Below are 21,122 nucleotides of genomic sequence, written 5' to 3'. Positions count from 1 at the left end.
AGCTAGACCGTAAGAGATCCCTGCTTTCCCTAAGCAAATTTTATTTGTTTGTGGTCTTAGTTCCTTTTTTAAATAAAGAAACATTTATCAAAAAGTAATAAATTAAGCATCTTACTGTTCAAAGATTGCTAAGTGTAACCTGTAGTACAATCATAACATGTGAAACCATATCAAATACAAAATAACGTACCACATTCTGATTGATTAGATGTGCAACAAACTTTGAAGCTGTCAGACAAAGTTGCTGAAAAATGAATAAAGAACAGTTAAATATACTTCAGTTTCTTCACATATTGAAAGAGCTCTCAACTAAAAAACAGACCCCACAAACTGTGTATTTATGTAGATCACAATTTAAAATTCACCAGGAAGTCCTATGGCTTGTGTGATACAGGAGGTCAGATTATATGATCACAATGCTCCCGTCTAGCATTGCAGTCTATGAATCTATTAAAGCACTGGTGCAGGATACCGAAGCATTTATTTTAAGATTATTAAAAGGACTGTACACTTTAAAATAAAAGCCACTGTTGTTGCATTAACTGAAGTTAAAAAGATTATCAATCTTCAAGCTGCAGGGCATAAGATGTGGTCAGTTTAATAAAAAGACCACCATGATATACTATCACTACTACTACAATTAATATAGTATATTATGCCAGGTTCTGGGTAGTCAGACACATTCCTTTGAAACATACATTATTGACCACTCGGTAACAGGATAACACACTAGGGGGATCACTGGTTTAATAAATTTAATTTAATTTAATTATTGGAGATATACCTATCTCCTAGAACTGGAAGAGACCTTGAAAGGTCATTAAGTCCAGCCCCCTGCCTTCACTAGCAGGACCAAGTTCTGATTTTTGCCCCAGATCCCTAAGTGGCCCCCTCAAGGACTGAACTCGCAACCCTGGGTTTAGCAGGCCAACGCTCAAACCACTGAGCTATCCCTGCCCCCCGTGGCATTGTTTAAATTCTTACATAAGCTTTTCTTACATACCTTATCATTTCTGCGATATCCTTTGCGAAAATTTAGAATTAGCCTCTTGAGAATCAGTTCTCCAATATTTGGAAACTTTGAATTGATAATTGCTACAACTGCTGCATAAACGTGTGTAAAGATTGGAGAGGCACTTTGTGCTTGCAAAATTGATCTAGACAGCAGTCCCCTGTAAGTAAGAGTACACACAAAAGTATAAGTGCCAATCATGAAAATATGAAATGATTTCATTCACCATCTACATTGTAACAGAAGCATATTCTGTGTTCCAGATAGTTAAAAGGTTGTTCCAAACAGTGGTTATTTTCATACTAAAACTACAGATTATGTTTGAAGTACCGATTCTAAATCATATTAATGTTAACAAAAGGATTACAATTTACTTAAATAAGATTTTTAAATCAGTGATTAATTGTATGATCTGAGAACTAGAATAGTTTATCTTTGAAAAAAATTGATCTTTCTAGTTCTCTCGTTCTGTACCTTTATCTTCCTTTTAACTTAGCCCTAAGTTACAAAAGCCATTCACTTGCAGGTAGGCCACTTTAGAGAGGGACAAGTGTACAAATATAAAACACAATGGTTACTGTATATTGAGACCTCTCAATTGGAGATTAAACCTAGTTCAATTTCCTAGCCATTATTTCAATGCTATTTCTACTATCTACTAAAGAACTAACTTTTTACTAAAGATTAGGAATGATTTACACTTCCAATTAGTCTTTAAAAAAAAATAAAAAGAAAATGAAGATTAAAGGTGAAATCCTTTCAGAAGCCCTTCTTGATGCCATTCTGGGAAAAAAAGCCATTAGAAGAAGAAAAAACTCTGCTTTTAATTTTTCAACTTAATTTAGAAAAAGTAAAATCAGAGGCAAGAAACTCATTATCCTTTTTTAGTAAAATGTGAAAGATTAAATACGGTTGGGAAAACGGGGCGGGGGGGGAATAGGGAATCTATAGTTAAAGAAAATACAAAAAAATTACCCCAAATAAATAAAAATTCTAGCTAACAACATGATCTCAAAGCTTGTAATTGAAAAAAATGTAATTGAATGTAATTGAAAAAATGTAATTGAATGTAATTGAAAAAAATGAGCAGAAAATGTCACTAAAATTAGATGAGAATTATTTAATCTTTACTTTTTATTTTACCATAAATTGTTTTTTTCCCCATAACTACATTTTGTAATGGTTGATACTCAAAAGACCATTAACACCTTATAAAAGTAATTCTGCGGCTACCGTGTTTTAAATTACAGTAAATAAGAAATGTGTGTGAAAACAGCATCTTTGTGGCTCAAGAGTTCATCTGACCTTGTTCCTTACTCTTCAACTGAATTAATATTTATTTGTGACAGAATAGCCATCTCCACTGTAGTTAATTGTGATAAACACAGAATTATGACTTTTTAAATAATGAGTATAATCAAAAGCAAATGAACTTCTCAGGAACAGAAATCTTGTTCCTATGCAATGTCACCAACCCAAAAAACAAAACAAAAGCCACAACCCAGTTTAAGACTAATAAAGAAAATAGGATGTTCAGCAAGACCAGAATAGTCTTCAAATTGTAATGCTATGAATTTTCCCCACATGCACCAGCAAACTTTTAAACACTGTAATTATGCTTTGAACTGACAGCTGAGGACAGAAACATTGCTTCTGAGAAAGTAAACAGTGAGACAGGGAGGAGATGATCAAGTGGTTATTTTAACTACTTTCCTACCCACTAAAGGCTGCTACTTGGCCCAGTTCAGCATAATTGGCAGACTCAGATCAAAAGAAACCCAACACGTTAATTGAGGTGCCGTTGCATGTCAGGATTTACGTGCACTGGCAAAGCTATGAGGAAGCTAGCAAAATGCCTGCCACTACCTAATTCTATTAGTTCCACATTTTCAGGGACTCCAACTTCACCCAAATCATTAAATGGCTAAATTAAGGTTTTGACATGAATCTAAAAGATTAAGGGCACTCCATCCCTTGCCACTTCACTAAATTATGGTATCAAACAAACAAATTTACCAAATGCAGCACAATATTATTAGTACACACTACTCATCTGAACACATTACATAAAAACGATCACGATTAATATATGATGGACTGTAATAAAAGAGTTAATTTGTCGCACAGGACATATAATGAGTATAATAGAATCTGTGTGTGTCCAAGAGTGCAACATCAGTCCTGAAACATTTATTTTCAGGCTAGAATTCTGCATGTCAACTTTTATCCTAAATTTGCAGTTTTGCTGGAGCCATGCTGGTCTCAGGATATTAGAGAGAGACTTTTATCATGTGAATTGGTCTAATCATAAACCCCCAAAGATTCAACCTAAATTTAGCTGATTCAACCTAAACTGACGTATAACTGGCGGATTATAATTTGTGTATAGTGGAGATATTACCAAATGTAAATAATTATATAAAACTGGGCTCAATGCACCACATTTTCATTTTAACATCTCCTTCCAGGTAGAACTTCCTGAAAATTATCCGTTTTTTTCTGGTGGAAAATGTCAATTCACCAAAACTAAAATGTTACGGGGGAAGGACTATGCGGATTTTAACAATATTGTCTCCAAAAAAAAATTGAAATGACCCTATTGGAATGGAACATGTACATATTTAGATTTAAAATGACTGTTTAGAAATTTATTTTAGGATATAAAATTTAAAATTGAAATAATAATTAAAAAAAAAAACCACATGTTGACAGAGCCCAAACAAGATTTTTTTCACAAATTTCATTCTGCAGGAAATTTCAAAAATTATGTTTTTGTTCCAGTTCAGAATGAAAACAAATTTCCAAATTGAAGAATTTTGCATGAAACTGAAATTCTGGTTCCTACACAGTTCTAGTTCCAGAAAATTAATGGAGTGGAAGAAGATTGTGCATTCTAGTTTCCTGGCTAGCCTAAGTAACACAGAAACAAAATAATCCTTATTAATATTTACTCATTCTCTGTAGTATGTGGGACATGGAATCTAAAAATAATGTAAAAAATTCCTGTACCTATATTACATTATTACAAATGTAACACACAAAACTGATTTGCCCTTTAAGACCTGGATCTTGAAATCTGATCTATGCACTAACATGGAGCTCTCCAATCAATTGAGCTCTGACTGCTTGCATTTCAACAGAACTCTCCATGAGTGCAAGAGTTCACTTGGCATAAAGATTAGCCTTATGCTTCTTCTGGGACCATCTTAAATCGACACAAAGATAACTATCATGACTGTATATTAACAGCTGAATAAAAAAAAATGGCTTTCCAATTTTGGATTTGCCTTTAAAAACTTGTGGGGGTTGTGTGTGTCAATTTAGGAGTTACAATTTAATTAATGAGATAAAGCCAAATGGTGCAGTTTTTATATCTAAAATTAGTGCATGCAACTTAATAAAACTAGATAAAGCTTTATCACAAGCACACAAAGAACTCCCAGAGGCTAGACAACTATTTTAGTAACAGTTATGTAACCCATATTTTAAAAATAATCACTGCCTGTAAGAAAGAAATACAGTTTTTGAGATATAAAATTCAGAGAGAGGAAAGTGCTACAACAAAAACTGTTCTACAATAGGCTGTCAAAGACTTTACTGTCACCTCCTGCTAGATGTGATGCCTGGGAGCTAGACAGTTATTTCTTTTTAGATTCTTTGCAACCGTTGGATCCCTCATTCCCTTCAGATAAAAACAAACAAAAAAAAAAAAACAGTATACCCAATACATCCCTCTCCTCTAAAGGTACATCAACACCAGGATAAAAGCCCCACAGCATGGCACGGCTGGCCTGGGTCAGCTGATTTGGGCTTTAGGGCTAAAAAAATAAAATCACTTTGTAGACATTCGGACTCAGGTTGGAGCCTGAGCTCTGGGACCCTCCAACCTTGCAGGGTCCCAGAGCCTGAACATCTATACAGCAAATTTTCAGCCCTGTGAACCCAAGTTAGCTGACCCAACCCAGCTGTGGGTATTTTATCCCTGTGTAGATATACTCTAACACAGGGGTAGGGAACCTTTTTTCTATAGCGGCCACTGACTCACAAAAGGTTGTGCGGAGGCTTAGAGCTTCCCCCTGCAGCGAGGTGAGCCGGCGTTTGTGGATCCGTGTGCGCGCGTGGGTGTGCGCGCGCGCGCTCAGTGCTTCCACTCGGCTCCAGGATGGGGCCAGAAATGAGGGGCTCAGGGTGTGGGAAGGGGCTCTGGGCTGGGACAGGGGTGCAGGAGGAGGTGAGGACTCTGGCTGGGGGTGCGGGCTCTGAGAGAGCTGGGGGAGATATGAGCCATCTAACAGCAGCTGTTAGGTCAGAGATATTCTCCCCTGTGTATATGTCAGAGAGAAATGGACAAGTAGAACAGAGAGGAAAGATGGTTCAGCAACTACAGCACTACCCTAGGATTTGGAAGACTTGAGTTCAAATCCCTGCTCTGCCACAGACTTCCTTTGTGACCTTGCCCAAGTCACTTAGCCTTTCTGTGCCCATGAGAATAACAGTACTTCCCACCTCACAGGTGCATTAAAGATTATGAGGCACTCATATGATTGGGGCCACAGAAGTACTATTGATAGACAGGATGTGATTTTTGCTTCCTGCACTGTAACCAACCCAAAATCAGTACCTTATCTAAATTAACTTTTGTAAAATGCAAATGCCATACATGCTAGAGCTTTTGTTTTCATATGACATGCACTACTTTTACTCAATCTTGTTTTACTGGGAAGGTCATGCCTGCTGCCCTGACAACATGAAACAACTTTCAACTTCTAAGCGGAAGCAGTGAAGACAGAGCATTTGGAGCCTATGCTGCTTGGGAAACTCAGTCAAGCAGGCGTAGACTAAGGCATTCTTTCCCATTAGGTCTGCTACTTTTAGGCTGTGATCTTCCAGATGAATGGGAAATGCTTAGTGATCAGGGATGAGAAATGAATTGGAAGATCTATTCTAATGCTTGAGATGAAATCATTTCTACTGAATAGGTTCTCCCATCCTGTTCCCTAAACTTCTCTAACAGTACGACAACAGTGTAAAACTCAGATTCCCAGAAGTCTGTCTTCCTCCCTCAGATGATGTTACTGCTACAGTGTGTGTAATCACAAGTATAATATTAATTTAGATTTTCTTGTTCTGCTTGGTAGAATTAATCAAAGTTGGGAAAGTAACAACGCTGAATATTTCTTCTCAACTGTACTACAGCCAGGTTGTGTCTGCAGCAACATTTTTAGTCTTGGACTAAATCCCCTTTTAATCCTCACCAATTGTTATTAGACTCCTCTAAATATTCACTGAGCAAGAATTCCATCATCCTTGTGTCAGAGTATCCTCCTACAATATATGTACCTGCTTCTTTTGATTCTGTAACTATACCTGCTCCCAACTATTCAGTGTGGTTTTCCCTTTTTATATGATGTCCAACTATTTAAACCAAGAAAAGCAGATACTATATTAAGTGAGGTATAAAGGGTCAGCTAAGATATTACCTACAAACTGTCCTTTCAGAATTGCTTTCAAGATTTTAACTCAATTTTTCAGTTTTTAAAACCATTTAACCATGAAAGACTTTTGATGCTGTACAAAATACAAATAACCCGTTGAGTAAAATAAGTGTTAAAAGCTATTTAAAACCTCTGTACAAATATAAATATATAACCATTAGCAGGCAAAAGACAGAAAGAAGAGATGGCTGTTGCAAGGTCCCTGGAAAGTCAGCAGAATTTGATGTTGGCAGATCAAGGGCCCCCCTTCATTTAAATTTGGAGAGTGTTAGCAAAAACACCCCAGATGACCTTAGGGGAAGGAACAGTCTCATAACTAAAATCCAAACTATAAATAGCTTCATAGATCAACATGTTGAACTATACCTGAAAAGTAGGAACAAATCTGGTCTTTGAAAAACTGGTATAGTATGCTACCAACAGCAACACAAGCTATGCATTATATATCAGCTATAGTTTCCACATGGCCTGGGAACACACTGCAGTAGACGGTTACAAAGACAAGGATAATTATGGCATAGCACATACACAACAGACAGCAGTGATCTCGAGCACACTACTAGATGCGCATTGTTTTTTAAAAGTGCTTTTCTCCACTGATACACCTGGATTTACAGCCTGTAATTAGGGATTAAAAAAAGTATTCCTAAAATGAAAACCACTTAGGCAAAGAGCGGATAACTCCTTACTCCGTTCTCTCCAACCTACCAGCAGCAAACGTGTTTTCTCTGCAAACACACCATTCTTATTTTCCATTCAGGTTCTTCTTTTTATAGCATAGGAGAGTTTCAGAGCTATTTAAAAATCTGACTATTATTAGTTTGTCTTAGCATTAGTATTCTTTACATATTATAAATAGAAAAACCAAAGAATTATTTATTATGAAACAACAATCATTTGACACTTACCTTCCTCTGACAATATTTTCTTGAAGAAGTTCATGGATGATATTTTCTATATTAGAAACGTTCACCTTATTGACAAGACCGTTGATTGACTTCTTCAGGGCTTCCCAACTCATCCTTTGATATGCTAAACTATTATGAAAATATTACATTATTAATACAGGTATATCCAGGGACACCGTAAATACACTTTAATATACCAAAAATGTGAAATTAATTTGTAGTCAATAGGAGCTCCAAGGTGCAATGCTTACAATATATTTTGATGCCTTTTTCAGTTTTGGTTTTATGATTACGGTATTCTGACTGTAACTCATTACTACTAAACCAATCTGATTTACAAAAACTCTCTCTCTCTCTCTCTCTCCCCAAGCCCAATAAAAACTGTAAAGTTAATGCTGAAGTATGGTTTTCTACGGAGAAGAAAGAAAAGAAAACTTTATCCCACAAATCTCTTTGCTAATAGCAAGTACTGTACAGGAAATGAACCAGAACAAAAACCAACATACAGGAATGTTAAACAATATTATACTAAAATATTATACTTCAAAAAAAATTACCACAATATAGTTAAGACTTATCTGCAATATTCAATAATAGCTTTTTGAAAGACTTTGTAGGTAATTGTGAAAAACATTAATTTTGTTTGCAAAAAAAGGCATTTGATTTTGGCATATTTACAATTCCTGCCAAAACTAATTTGTAACACCGAAAAATGTCACAAATTATACAGACTCATACCCCTTTTCATGTAATCATGTTTCTTATTTATGAATACGTGTGATTAACATTTAGTGAGTGTAGATATGAATTCATTCCTCATTCTTAGTGACTAAAAAAAGAAATTACAGTAGTAAATACTTATAAATGAAAGGAACCTTCTCCCCTTTTTAACAAACAAAATTGGAAAATATATGTCTTCCTACCCCTTTTTGCTGTGTATGTCCACTGTGCTCATAACTGTCAATTTTCTCAAAATTTTTTGATATATTTTAATTAAAGAAGATATTTCAAAGCTATTTTATAGGATAAAATATCAACGTACACATTTATGATGCATATTAATATACTACTTTTTACTATTTACATTTCAAAGGTAGGTCAAAACTCCAAAAATTACAGCACATGGTATTGCTGTTTCTGCATTTCACAGGTTCTGAACAACTTTCATGTTTGATCAGCAATCAAAAATATTTTACACTTTGGTTTTACAGTGCTCTACTATGCCAGTAAATCCTGTTAATTGTGACATTTGTTAACTTTGACTTACCTATTTTTATCAGTAATTTGTTCCTGCATCATCCTGAGCTTTGCTGGAGGAATGTATGCACCACCTGTGCGGGTGAGAATTGGATCCAGCTCTTCTTTTCTCTTCTTTGAAGGGGGTTCATCATGAGTAAGTGAGCTCTGGGGTACTGATCTTTCTGGACTTTTTCTATCAGGTGAAGGGAATTTTTTCTGTTTCCTTCTATCAGATTCCTTCTCTCTCCCCTTCTCTTGGGGAGTCTCTCTCCCCCACCCCCTATCAGACAGAAGTTGGAAAGTAAATGTTAAAGAATTCCCATCTTATGCAGATGAAAGCTGAACATATTGTCAAGAATTCAGACCAAGGCAAGTGTAATGGTTTTACTTTTAAACAAAATACTAATAGCTGAAAACAATATTAAGCAGAATGAACATTATTTTTCATTTTCAAAATACTTAATGCTCACCTGGCTTCCACAGTTTTGTCATCACGCCCCTTTCCTGAATATTCTTGATCATACTTGCTGTGATCAGAGTAACCTCTGTCTCTAGGGGACCAAGACCTCTCACGCTCTGCATACCTACTCCCAACCCCAAACAAAAACCTTTTTAGTATAGCTTTATTAAACTTCTGGTTTATAGGAATTGTACTCTCTTGGGTTTGTTTTTCAGTTGATGCACACATATGAATGTTTTAAAAACCAGTAGGCCCCACTTTTGTACCAATGAACTGAGCCTCGCTATTAATATATAATTCAAGAGAGAAAGATGCACACTTTAATAAATCATACAGTCCTGGTCATAAACACAATTCAATCTGATAGGGGTGTGACCTTTAAAAGAAGCATTATAAAAGAAAACTGAGCACTCACAGTTAAATGATAAATAGTAATGAAGTTAAATATTAAGTGTACTCAGCACTACGCAAGTCACAAGATAGCCCACTAAATGTATCCATTCACTATATTTGTCACCTTTGTTTACTTGGTATACCATATGTACTGGCACAAAAGAAAACATACTTTATGTTTTAGTACCACAGACTGTTTCACTGTAAGTGAGATGGAAATTAAAAGACAGTTACCCTGAAATAATTCAGTTCATGCCTTATGTATGGTAGACAGTACAAGAAATGGTATTTTTGAGTCTCCAGCTGACATCCATAACCTTGCTATAAAGTGACAATTGTGATTAACAGCACTGGAGCCATGCAAGAGACTGTAATCCAATTTCCATTTTAAAGCTCTTCAGTATTCAAAATGAACATTGAAGAGTTTTAAAATCTTTAATTAAGAACATATTCAATTACCGCTCTCCCATTTTCATTCACAATTAATGACATTGTATTACATCTATATTTTTCATGTTCACTTATGGAACAAAAATGTGTTTTGTTGTACTTATCTGATTCACTCTGGATGAAGATTACACACAATTTTAACTACTATTAAAGGCAATTAAAACAAATACTTGTTTACCTGTCTTCTGGAGAGGAACTCCTCCGGCGAGAGCCGTGGCTCTCTTTTCTTTCATAACTGGAGCCATGCTTTAAAACAAAGTATTAAATTATTTTAGATCACAGTACATTTTATATAATAGTATGTTTACTAAGCATATCTATCTACTTATATGAAGGGTTATTTTATGTCCTCCCACTCTGAAATTTTACACCTGCTGTCATGCCACCCCCTATGGTCTCCTACTATACCCATTGTTTAACAAAGCTCTCCCTTTTTTTCTCCTCCAAATTCCTCTTTATAATACTTTTTCCATAATGTCCTCCTATCTCGCTCCTAAATTTCAATGCAGTTGCCTCATTTATCATGTGTCCAAGCTACACTGTACCCTTTGTTTTACATTTTCTAAATTATACATTTATCATTTAAACCATTCTATAAATGTACTTTTCAAAGGTTAAAATGGCACTTTACAAATCTGTCAAGTAACAAAGATTTAACTGTAAAGTTCATACTTCTGTTCACAAAATGAACCAGAGCTGCGCACAGTGATTCAGAATTATCAGAAGTACACTTACAATAGATCTACAAAAGAAGTTATAAATAGGTTCCTACAGCTTAACAAGCTCTTTCACAATTAATTTGACTATGCTTAGGAAGCATCTCTGTTGAGTTCTACCCTTTCATTGTAATATTTAACTCCTCCCTCTGAAAAATATTAATCTTGATTCACCAGAACCACAAACTGATACCATCTGGCAAACCCCCCCCCCCCCCGCCCCCCAAACCTATGAAGTAGAGTAACCCATCATCTTGATCCAGAAACACCATATCAAGAGCTGTTCACAACATTCCTGGACTGGAATTCTGTCACCAGTACTCACAGAATATATATTGACCCTCACTCCATCTATAAGGATGGCAGTGTGCCCACTAACAAGCTGACATACTAGTTTCTATATCACCTTGGAGCCAGTCAAATATAAGTTTAGAAAGCTAGCCAGTTGAATACAAGTGACAACTGCTTAATAATGGGTTCTCCTGATGGACAGCAATACCAAATGATGTCTGAATATTTAACAAAGGAAATTATATTTTTTATTACTTGGAGCAGGGTCTATTTGTGCTAGATGCTGTACAGAGTACAACTAGATCCTCTGATTGAGGTTTCTAGCAGAAATAGTAATACCTGCACAAATGAAGACTGAAATATCCTCCCATCCAGGGTCCAACTGGGCTGACTCATACTGGCTCAGTGAGTCAATACTTTGGTTTTTTTAAGCTGCCATCATGTGTTCCAGAATCTCAACCTATTTTAAAAAGGCACATTTCTAGCCCTTAGGGTTGAAATATGCCCCCGCTCCACTTCATTCTATAGAAAAACCTGCAATGGTGCAAAATGGGCCAGTTGCATTTGTGCAGCACATCTACGATGGGGTTTGCACTGAAGAAAAAAACAAACAAAAAAAAAAAACAACCCAGCATAGACAAGTCCTTAATATGATCAATGCAATGTCTACATGAGTTTGCAGGGAATCTGAAACAACAGCTCTGAGATACATGAACTGCCACAAGCATCTCAATAGGTGTTACTCCAAAAATGTTTAAAGATTAAAAATGTTAACTATTTTACTGCTGATCAAATCAGGTAAGACAGCAGAGGGAGGATCATATCATGAACATCTATAGTTTTCTGTGAGTGCCTTTTCCCTTTCTAATCTAATTTATGGAGCTGAGCCCTTTGGGGAGCCAAGCTCAGCAGAATATCCATGATCATACTTTCAACAGCTGCATGATCTACTGTGAGTGGTGTCTAACTTTTGCATCTCAAGCAGAAAGAGCATGGAAGAGACTATTCAGCTTTCCCCAACACTCCATATATAATACCTGCTCCCAGCCCTAAAACCTTGTCCTTCCAGACCAGTGTTTAAACACATTAACAGAGCTGCATAAAGGTGTTTGCATTATTGATGCTTGTGCTGTGCTTGTTCTGAAGATAAGCCTGCAGGAGACTAAAATCCTGCATTTCAGGCTAATGATCAAGCACCTTTCATTATGAAAAAATACTCCTTGATATAATCTCTAAGCATAACATGCATTTCACTGTAGTCATGACGATGTGATGACCAGAAGACAAAACTCTAAAGTGAGCACTTCTATACTATAAATTAATTTCTAAAAATTACATCCACTGATTACTTAATTATTAACATCTCATGGAAGAAACACTCCAAAATCTGGAAAGTAATAAAAAAAATTCCATTATTTCTGCAAATATTTAGCTTTTAAAGTATATTAGCTGGATCTCAACTGTATTGGTAATATTTCTCTACTTTGTTATCTGAAGGGAAGTTTTTATATACATTGTGCGTGAATGAAATTACATACAAAATATTTAACTTCATAGAGGTAGCATCATGAGGCCATATTTTTAAACAGAAGTTTTGCTTGCTGCTACATTCCTAACAGTACTGCACCTGTCCCTTCTGAAACATACAATGTTCAGATTCTGAAAGAGCAGGACCTTTCACTGTAAGAAGTAAGTCTCTCAGAATTGTAGGAATCCAAATACCATACTTGTAATCTTGACTGCATAATAGTAAAATGAATAACAAATATCATAATCCAGAGAAATATGCAACCAATTTCCCCTCCCCACCATTCTCATAACCCTCCATTATGCCTCAACTCACTCATGCTTTCTACTGAACTGTTTCCATCTTTTATCCACTTCTCTTCACACTTCATTCCCTTTTCACATTGCTGCCAGGAGCACCTGAGACATCTGTTGCTAAGAATACCAGTACATCAATCAGCTGCAGTTTGCTGGTTTAGGTAATACTGTAATATTTTTTGTTCTTAATTATAATGCATGTATTCTCTCCTCAATATATGCTGTAACTCCTGTTAAAGTTAAGGGCATTTGTGTTCATATATGAAGTGGACATAGGCCCCTACATACTAAACTCACACAAAAATCCCCAAACAATGTTGTATTTCTCCCGAAAAATTAAACTTCACAATACTTACATTTATTTGTGCCACTCTACTCTTCATTTTTCCCTGTAGCTCACTTAAAGTTCAGAACTTGCAGAAATAATGATAATGTACTCAACTCAAATGTGGGGTCTCTTATGAAAAAATGTTTCACCTACAAAAGATAAGCAACACATTCTATAATTGATGAAACAATATTTAGATTTAGTTTTAAAGGTAAAACAATCACTGGAAAAATAAGTTATAATCTTTACAAAACTTTAGATCAATCAATTTTAGGAATCATTTCACCAAAACATTAACTTGAATATTTCTTATTGCGTCACATAACTAAAGTTACATTATATTTATGTTTTAATCTGCTAAAAACAGAAAAACAAGGATAACAGAAACATTATTCTATCAGAACATAAAAACAAGTTTGTCTGAATTCAGTATTTTCTGATGGCCTGAGACTGAAATCAGGTGTGTACCTGTGTAAGACAAGATTCTAATTAAAATTTAAAATAAAATTTTAGTATAATCAAGATGATCATAAAGATCTCAAATCCACTTCCAAACAAAGGCAGTATTAATTTCCATTCTCTGAACTGGATATCGCACAGACAAAATTAAGACAGCTTTGTTTGCCCAAGCCTGCTGCCAGCTGCAATCTTGCCATCCTATTGATTATACTTTTCAGTAAGACATTCCCTCAAACTCTCATCAGGGGAAGGAAGGTTTAACCTCCTAATATAAAATCCACATTGGCAGTATTTTAACAGCATTTCAATTGTAAGATAACATTTGGCAGGCTACAAAGAAAATACAGCACCACCACTTTTTTATAAATCTGGGGTGAAAACTGTATGTTAGAGCCAGATGAAAATCACTCTCTTATTGCCTTTTGTCTTTTCTAATTTCCTGATTTAAAGATCTTTCCCTTCTATATAAAGTTTACAGGACTAGTAACTGGAAAAAAAAATCAGTGAACAAACAAACAAAAAAGAGAAAGGAAAAGGAGTACCACCCTTAACTTACCAAACACAATATACTGAATTCAGTCATATTAAGTATATTTTTAAGTTCTGAGTAATATTTTTATCTTATTTAAGATAATTTTGTCAGGCATTATTCTAGATTCCCTGATTTTAGAAATGCAAGTACAAACAGCTGTATTGCAAATGCAGATAGTCAAGTTCTGAAATTTGGCTGTTATGGGAGACAGCAATGATTGTGGGGAAAAAAGGAGTTTACCAAATACACTTGTCTTTGAAATTAGGTATTCCACCCCCCTGAGTACTCTGGAAAAGGAAGTGCATCCTAAACAAAATAAAGGACTCTTGCTGGTGGCCACTCTCACACTTTTTCCTAAAAATACTTAATTAGCTTTAGGCAAAACAAAGAAATATGCATATATACACATCCGAATCATAATTTATTTATTGCTAGCTATTAAGTCCGTTGTGAAAAGTGATATTAACAAACAAAAGTATCTGGAGCCTGAAGCCCCATGGCCAGAGCCTGCCAGCCCACCAACCCAGGGCTGAATCCCGAAGCCTGAGCTCCACCGCCTCGGGGAAGGTCGGGAACACATGGGGCGCCTGCTCTTCCAGCATTGTGCCCCAGAGGGGAGGCAGGGCCCAACCACTACTGGCGGCCCCAGCAACTAACACCAAGGCAGGGCATCCAGGAGCAAAAGAGAGGGTGAGGGACTGCTACTCCTCCTCCTTCCCCCTTGCCCAGGAGGCTGTGGCTGCAATAAGAGTCCCTGGTGGTCACATTCAATAGGGACAAACGCAAAATACTCCACATAGAAAGGAACAATCAGTTGCACACATACAAAATGGGGAATGACTGCCTAGGAAGGAGTACTGTGGAAAGGGATCTGGGGACATAGTGGACAAGAAGCTAACTATGAGTCAACAGTAACACTGTTGCAAAAAATCCGAACATTATTCTGGAATTATTAGCAGGTGTGTTGTAAGCAAGACATGAAACGTAATTCTTCTGCTCTACTCCATGCTGATTACGCCTCAACTGGAGTATTGTGTCCAGTTCTGGGCACCACATTTCAGGAAAGATGTGGACAAGTTGGAGAAAATCCAGAGAAGAGCAACAAAAATGATTAAAGGTCTAGAAAACATGATTTATGGGGGAAGACTGAAAAAACTGGGTTTGTTTTGTCTGGAAAAGAGAAGGCTGAGAGGGCACATAATGGTCTTCAAGTACATAAAAAGTTGTTACATGGAGGAGGGAGAAAAACTGTTGTTCTTAACCGCTGAGGATAGGACAAGAAGCAATGGGCTTAAATTGTAGCAAGGGATGTTTAGGTTGGACATTAGGAAAAACTTAACTGTCAGAGTGGTTAAGCACCGGAATAAACTGCCTACGGTGGTTGTGGAATCTCCATCATTGGAGATTTTTAAGAGCAGGTTAGACAAACACCTGTTAGGAATGGTCTAGATCAATGTTTCTCAAATGTAGCCACCAGGGGCTTCTCATGCAGCCACAGCCTGTCAGGCAGTGATTGGGCGGCAAAGCAGCTGCCCCTCCCTGTTCCTTCTGGATGTCCCACCTTGGTGTTGGTTGCTCAGGCTGCAGGCAGGGGTTGGGCTCTGCCCCTCTCTGCAGACACCTGGGGCACAACCCTAGAGGAGCAGGCAGCCTTTGAGTTCCCTACCTTCCCAGGGTTTATAGGGCTCAGGCTTCAGCCCTGGGATGGTGGGATGGCAGGCTCCAGCCACGGGGCTTCAGACTCTGGCCCTGTCCCTTGGCCACAAGGCTCCATCTCCTGGCTGCAGGGCTCCAGGCTATGGTCCTTCCTGGGGCCCCATCCCTCAGGCTTCAGGCCCTCCGCTGCCTCCTCCATCCCTCATCGCCGATGGCCCCTGCTGCCTATCCATACACCTCCCCATTCACGGCTTAATTTTTCCCCAGGCTTGCCAGGGCTGAGTAAGTCTACTGTGAAAAGTGTTACTATCCCTTTTCACTGCAGAGACTTGTTAGTTGGGAGGCTGTGAAAAACGATATTAACAAACGTACAAAAATCACTTTTCACAGCAGCAGACTTACTAGCTAGCAGTAAATAAATTACAAGGATTTTGACGTGCATATATATTTGTTTCTCCTAAAGTTAATTAAGTATTTTAGGAAAAATTGTCAGAGCGGCCACCAGCAAAAGTTGGTGGCCAAAATTTGTCGTGAGAACCCCTGGTCTAGATAATACTTAGTCCTGCCATAGGTGCAGGGGGCTGGACTAGATGACCTCATGAGGTCATTTCCTGTCCTATAGTTCTATGATTTGAAAAACACTGCCCTAAATGGGATGAATTATAGATGCTGGAACCCAGTATTTCCCCAAATTAAGGTTATTGTTTTTTAAAGTAATCTTAGCCACATATAACGTGCACTTAAAAAGAGTTAGATATTGATAACAAAAGTTATGACCCAATAGAACAAAAAAGTCATTTGATAAAACAGTTGGGCATTACCATATAAAAAGGTCCAAATCATGTGCTAAACTACGTTCTGGCTGTTCTTTGGCACGGATTAAAAAATTAACTGTTCTTTGGCAGGACTGTTAACGAGACCTACACCCATTTCTGCAGCACATAATCTTTCACTGTTTTTAAACCTTTATGTTTAACATGGAGAGGGATAGCTCAGTGGTTTGAGCATTGGCCTGCTAAACCCAGGGTTGTGAGTTCAATCCTTGAGGGGGCCACTTAGGGATCTGGGGCAAAAATTGGTCCTGCTAGTGAAGGCAGGGGGCTGGACTCAATGACCTTTCAAGGTCCCTTCCAGTTCTAGGAGATTGGTATATCTCCAATTATTATTATATTATAACATAAGAATGGCCCTATTGCATCAGACCAAAGTCCATCCAGCCCAGTATCCTGTCTTCCGACAGTGGCCAATGCCAAGTGCCCCAGAGGGAATGAACAGAACAGGTAATCATCAAGTGATCCATCCCCTGTTGCCCATTCCCAGCTTATCTGGCAAACAGAAGCTAGGGATACCATCCCTGCCCATCCTGGCTACTGGCCATTAATGGACCTAACCTCTAAGAATTTATCTAGTTCTTTTTTGAACCCTGTTATAGTCTTGGCCTTCACAACATCCTCTGGCAAGGAGTTCCACAGGTTGACTGTGCATTGTGTGAAAAAATACTTCCTTCTGTTTTAAACCTGCAGCCTATTAATTTCATTTGGTGACCCCAAGTCCTTGTGTTATGAGAAGGAGTAAATAAAACTTCCTTATTTACTTTCTCCACACCAGTTATGATTTTATAGACCTCTATCATATCCCGCATTTCTCTCAACCTTTTCCAAGTCCAATACATCTTTTTTTAGATGGGGAAACCACATCTACACACAGTATTCAAGATGTGGGTGTACCATGGATTTATACAGCAGCAATATATTTTCTGTCTTATTATCTACCTCTCTTTTAACGATTCCCAACATTGTTTGCTTTTTTGACTGCTATTGCACATTGAGTGGATGTTTTCAGAGAACAATGATTCCAAGATCTCTTTCATGAGCAGCAACAGCTAATTTAGACCTCATCAATTATTTGTATAGTTGGGATGTTTTCCAATATGCATTACTTTGCATTTATCAACACTGAATTTCATCTGCCATTTTGTTGCCCAGTCACCCAGTTTTGAGAGATCCTTCTGTAGCTCTTCACAGTCTGCCTGGGACTTAAATATCTTGAGTAATTTTGTACCATCTCCAAATTTTGCCACCTCATTGTCTACCCCTTTTCCCAGATCATTTATGAATATGTTAAATAGGACTGGGCCCAGAACAGATCCCTGGGGGACAACACTATTTACCTCTCTCCATTCTCAAAACTGACCATTTATTCCTACCTTTTGTTTCCTATCTTTTAACCAGTTACTAACCCATGAGATAACTCTTATCCCATCACTGCTTACTTTGCTGAAGCAGCTTAAACTTCCAAGTGAAGATTGACACAGTGATTTGTGAAGCCTGAAAACAACCAGCAAGCTCCAAGGCCTCTATTGTTCCTGCAGTTTTACCGGTCTTTTTAGGCTACGTCTATACTACTAGCACCACAGCAGTATAGCTACATAGGGACTGAAGGGCTTTTCCTTCGAGATCATTAATGCACCTGAGAGGTGGCAGCCAGTTCGATGGAGAAAATCCTTCTCTCCAGGTAGCCGCGCCTACACCGTGGGTGAGGTCGAGGTAACTACGGTGCTCAGGGCACGACACCGTTCACAGCCCTGGGCGCGGTAACTCGGACGCTGCGATTTCGAAGTGTAGACCAGGCTTTTTAGTGACCGAGAGGCGCCAGTTCCCACCTCTGACCCTCCCGGGCCGCGAGCAGCGGTGAAACGGCGAGAAGCCAATTCCGCAGAGGCCGGTGCTGCAGCGCGGACTCGCGAGGGCCCGACCTAACAGCCAGTGCATTGACCCGGGCGCCCTTTCAGGAAAAGGGGGAAGAGGGGCTCAACGGGCGCCGAGTCTGTGCGGATACCGGGGAGCTGGGGGGGGGGGGGCGGAACGGATGGGCGGCTGACGCGCTCGGACCAAGGCAGCCCCTCGTCAGAGCCCCGCCCTCATCGTGCTCCACGCGCAAGGTGGCAGGGGACAGCAGCCTCCGCGGGAAGTGGGAGTGGAAGGAAAGACGGTGAGGTTCCCCCGCGGTCGGCACTTACCTCAGCCTTCCAAACGCCGCCATCTTACCGGAAGTATCATTACTTCCGGTGAGGCGCGGGGGCGGGGTTTTCCTGCCGGAAGTGGAGTAACGCCTTGCTGATGTTAATACTTTTAACGGTATTCAGTTGGTGTTTAACCGAGTTAATAATAGCGAAAAAGAAATGCAGAAAATAACCCAACCCTCACCGACCCCCAAAGCAGGAGGGTGCTACGTCACCAACATGGCGTCCACGGAGCCTCAAACGGGCGAAACGACAGCTCCCAGCGTCCTGTGCGAGCTGGGCGGAGGAGGTGCTGCGCGCGAGTGAGCGGTTTCCTGAGCTGCAGTTGGGCAGGCCCCAGGGAGGAGGTCCGGGGATGGGCTTGTGGCTCTAGGCTGCCTGCGGTGCCTTTCCCGGCCCGGGGCTCAGGAGCCCGCTGCTCTCGAAGGCCGATAGGTTTGAAGCTACTCAAAGGCCGCAGGCCACGTGCCGACCCGGGGGGTCACTGGCTCACATTAGGGAGGGGGAGTTTAAAAGCTGAACCCATTTTTGGATTAAACTGATCCGTCCCTTTAAATGTAGTAAGTAGGAGTCTTTTAAGAATCTAAGGAAGACACGTCCTAGGTCAATCTACCCCGGGATAGCTGTGGCCCGGGATGTTTAGGGGCACTTGCACGTTGAACTTTGGATGAAGGGTTGCTGAAAGTCAGGCTTTTCGTGAAAAACTAACTTCAGCCTTAACTATGGAGCAGCTACTGCTATGCCACAGCAAAGCATGTTGGTGAGTCAGACTGTGCCAGCATTAGTCAGGTCACAGAATGCAAAAGTGGTGACTATATAATAGTCATACAGAGTATGGTAAGAAAAGCAGCTGCCCCTCTAACATCCTCCCAAAGAAACCAATTCAACTGACAATTTCCATGCTGCTTCCCAGGCCAGGGAGCAGAGGGGAATCAGAAAAGATATTTTAAGGTAATTTAAAAATTACCCTTGTATTTTTTTTAAAGTTTAGTTTTATTTTATTGGTTCATCATAAATCACATAAAAGCCTTTTGAGGTGGATGGCCTTCCTGGGGAAAATTGATGTTTAGGGCTTGTCTACCCCAGAATTTGATTAGAATAGCTATTGCTCATACATTACCCACATATCTATACCAGAATAGACCTACTAGCTTGCCATGTGGATACTTTATTCCAGAATCAAAGTAACTGATTATTCAGGAATAATTAGTGTGCTTCCAAAGTGGAGGAATTATTCTAGAATAAAATCATTTTTATTGTGTAATAGCATCCACATAGCAAGCTGTTGCAGAATAGCTTGTTCACAATAGCTTCTCTGATCACAATAACCCCATGCAGTTTCGTAAGGTTGGAGATAAATTGGGGGGGAATTACAAACAGCTGATTTTCTTTGTACATAGAGGAACTTGAAAATAAATGATTTAACATAAAAACATAAATGGACTTGTTGCTGCCTCCAGGCATTACAGCTAGACTTCGTTTCCTGTGATATATGTCATCTGATGTAGTCACCTGAGAAATATAGTATTTTAACATATTAATTACATACAAAATAACTAAGTATGGTCAAATATTTTCAGTACATGAGCCTCTCAGCTCATGTACACCTCTTGGGTGTAGGTGTGTCTTTGTAAGCTGCTTGCTCCAGGTGTTCATTTTAGGTAGCTCCCCCGTGCCCCAGGATCATGGTGCCAGGTTACCTTGTTTATGCCTGAGGGGCACTTGGGTGGTGAGTGTCCCAACCCAGCCCCTGTGAGGGAGGATGGGAGGCAGCAGCAGCAGTTTGAAAAGGTCTGTGAAGCAGCTGGCTCTGATGGAGGCAGGCCAGGATTTAGGATCCATTGATGGACATGGATTCACAATCCATAGTTCCCAGAAGGTCTGTAGGGAAAGAGGCCCATGGAAAAGCCAACAGCCCTGTGAAACAGGCTTAGCAGCATAGGTTGAAGTTCCAGAGGAGAGGGACAGGTTAGGTTTAGCATGTTGAACTAGAAAGACTGCCTCTCATTGAGACTGATGGCTCTGGTAGACCAGAATCTCAGCTCCAAGAAACATCCATTCTTGGAAGAACTGGAGACTTAGGCAGAAGAATAACATGGAAAAGAGGGATTTAGGCTACCCTCATCTTCCTTAGATGCTGTTGTCTTCTGTGGGTATGCAGAGTAGGGCACATATATCCAGTGCTATGTGCTATCCCTGCAGAGAGGGTGCATTACCATGCACTGTTTCACTGCAGGGAGGGTGTTGTAGCAAATGCAGCACATCTATGTTACAGTGAAAGCTTATGGATCACCTCAGCCATGCTGCAAAGCCTGTGATCTTGCTGAGTCCAGAATC

General features: G+C 39.1%; 1 protein-coding gene across 4 annotated transcripts in view; it reads right to left on the bottom strand.

The window, feature by feature from the left end:
- The window catches only part of CWC22 (CWC22 spliceosome associated protein homolog), a 47,475-nt gene extending 28,549 nt beyond the window's left edge, over positions 1–18,926 (bottom strand). Inside the window, exons 1-8 of one of the 4 annotated variants that reach the window (XM_039494454.1) lie at positions 18,783–18,926; positions 13,145–13,265; positions 10,136–10,203; positions 9,125–9,238; positions 8,683–8,934; positions 7,416–7,544; positions 1,004–1,172; positions 191–244 (exon numbers count right to left, since the gene is read on the bottom strand). In XM_039494454.1, coding sequence (XP_039350388.1) covers positions 191–244; positions 1,004–1,172; positions 7,416–7,544; positions 8,683–8,934; positions 9,125–9,238; positions 10,136–10,203; positions 13,145–13,171 — 813 coding nt within the window. In that variant the 5' untranslated portion in view covers positions 13,172–13,265; positions 18,783–18,926. Of the gene's footprint in view, positions 1–190; positions 245–1,003; positions 1,173–7,415; positions 7,545–8,682; positions 8,935–9,124; positions 9,239–10,135; positions 10,204–13,144; positions 13,266–18,035; positions 18,055–18,232; positions 18,763–18,782 lie in introns of those variants that run through there. The other 3 variants (XM_039494453.1, XM_039494455.1, XM_039494456.1) reach the window with 3 other exon arrangements.
- Between the last annotated feature and the right edge of the window lie 2,196 nt (positions 18,927–21,122).

The sequence above is a fragment of the Mauremys reevesii genome, linkage group 11 (assembly GCF_016161935.1).
Source record: "Mauremys reevesii isolate NIE-2019 linkage group 11, ASM1616193v1, whole genome shotgun sequence".
Classification (NCBI taxonomy): domain Eukaryota; kingdom Metazoa; phylum Chordata; order Testudines; family Geoemydidae; genus Mauremys; species Mauremys reevesii.
The sequence above is the reverse complement of the archived record's forward strand: the minus strand, read 5'-3'. Positions and strand labels throughout refer to the sequence as shown.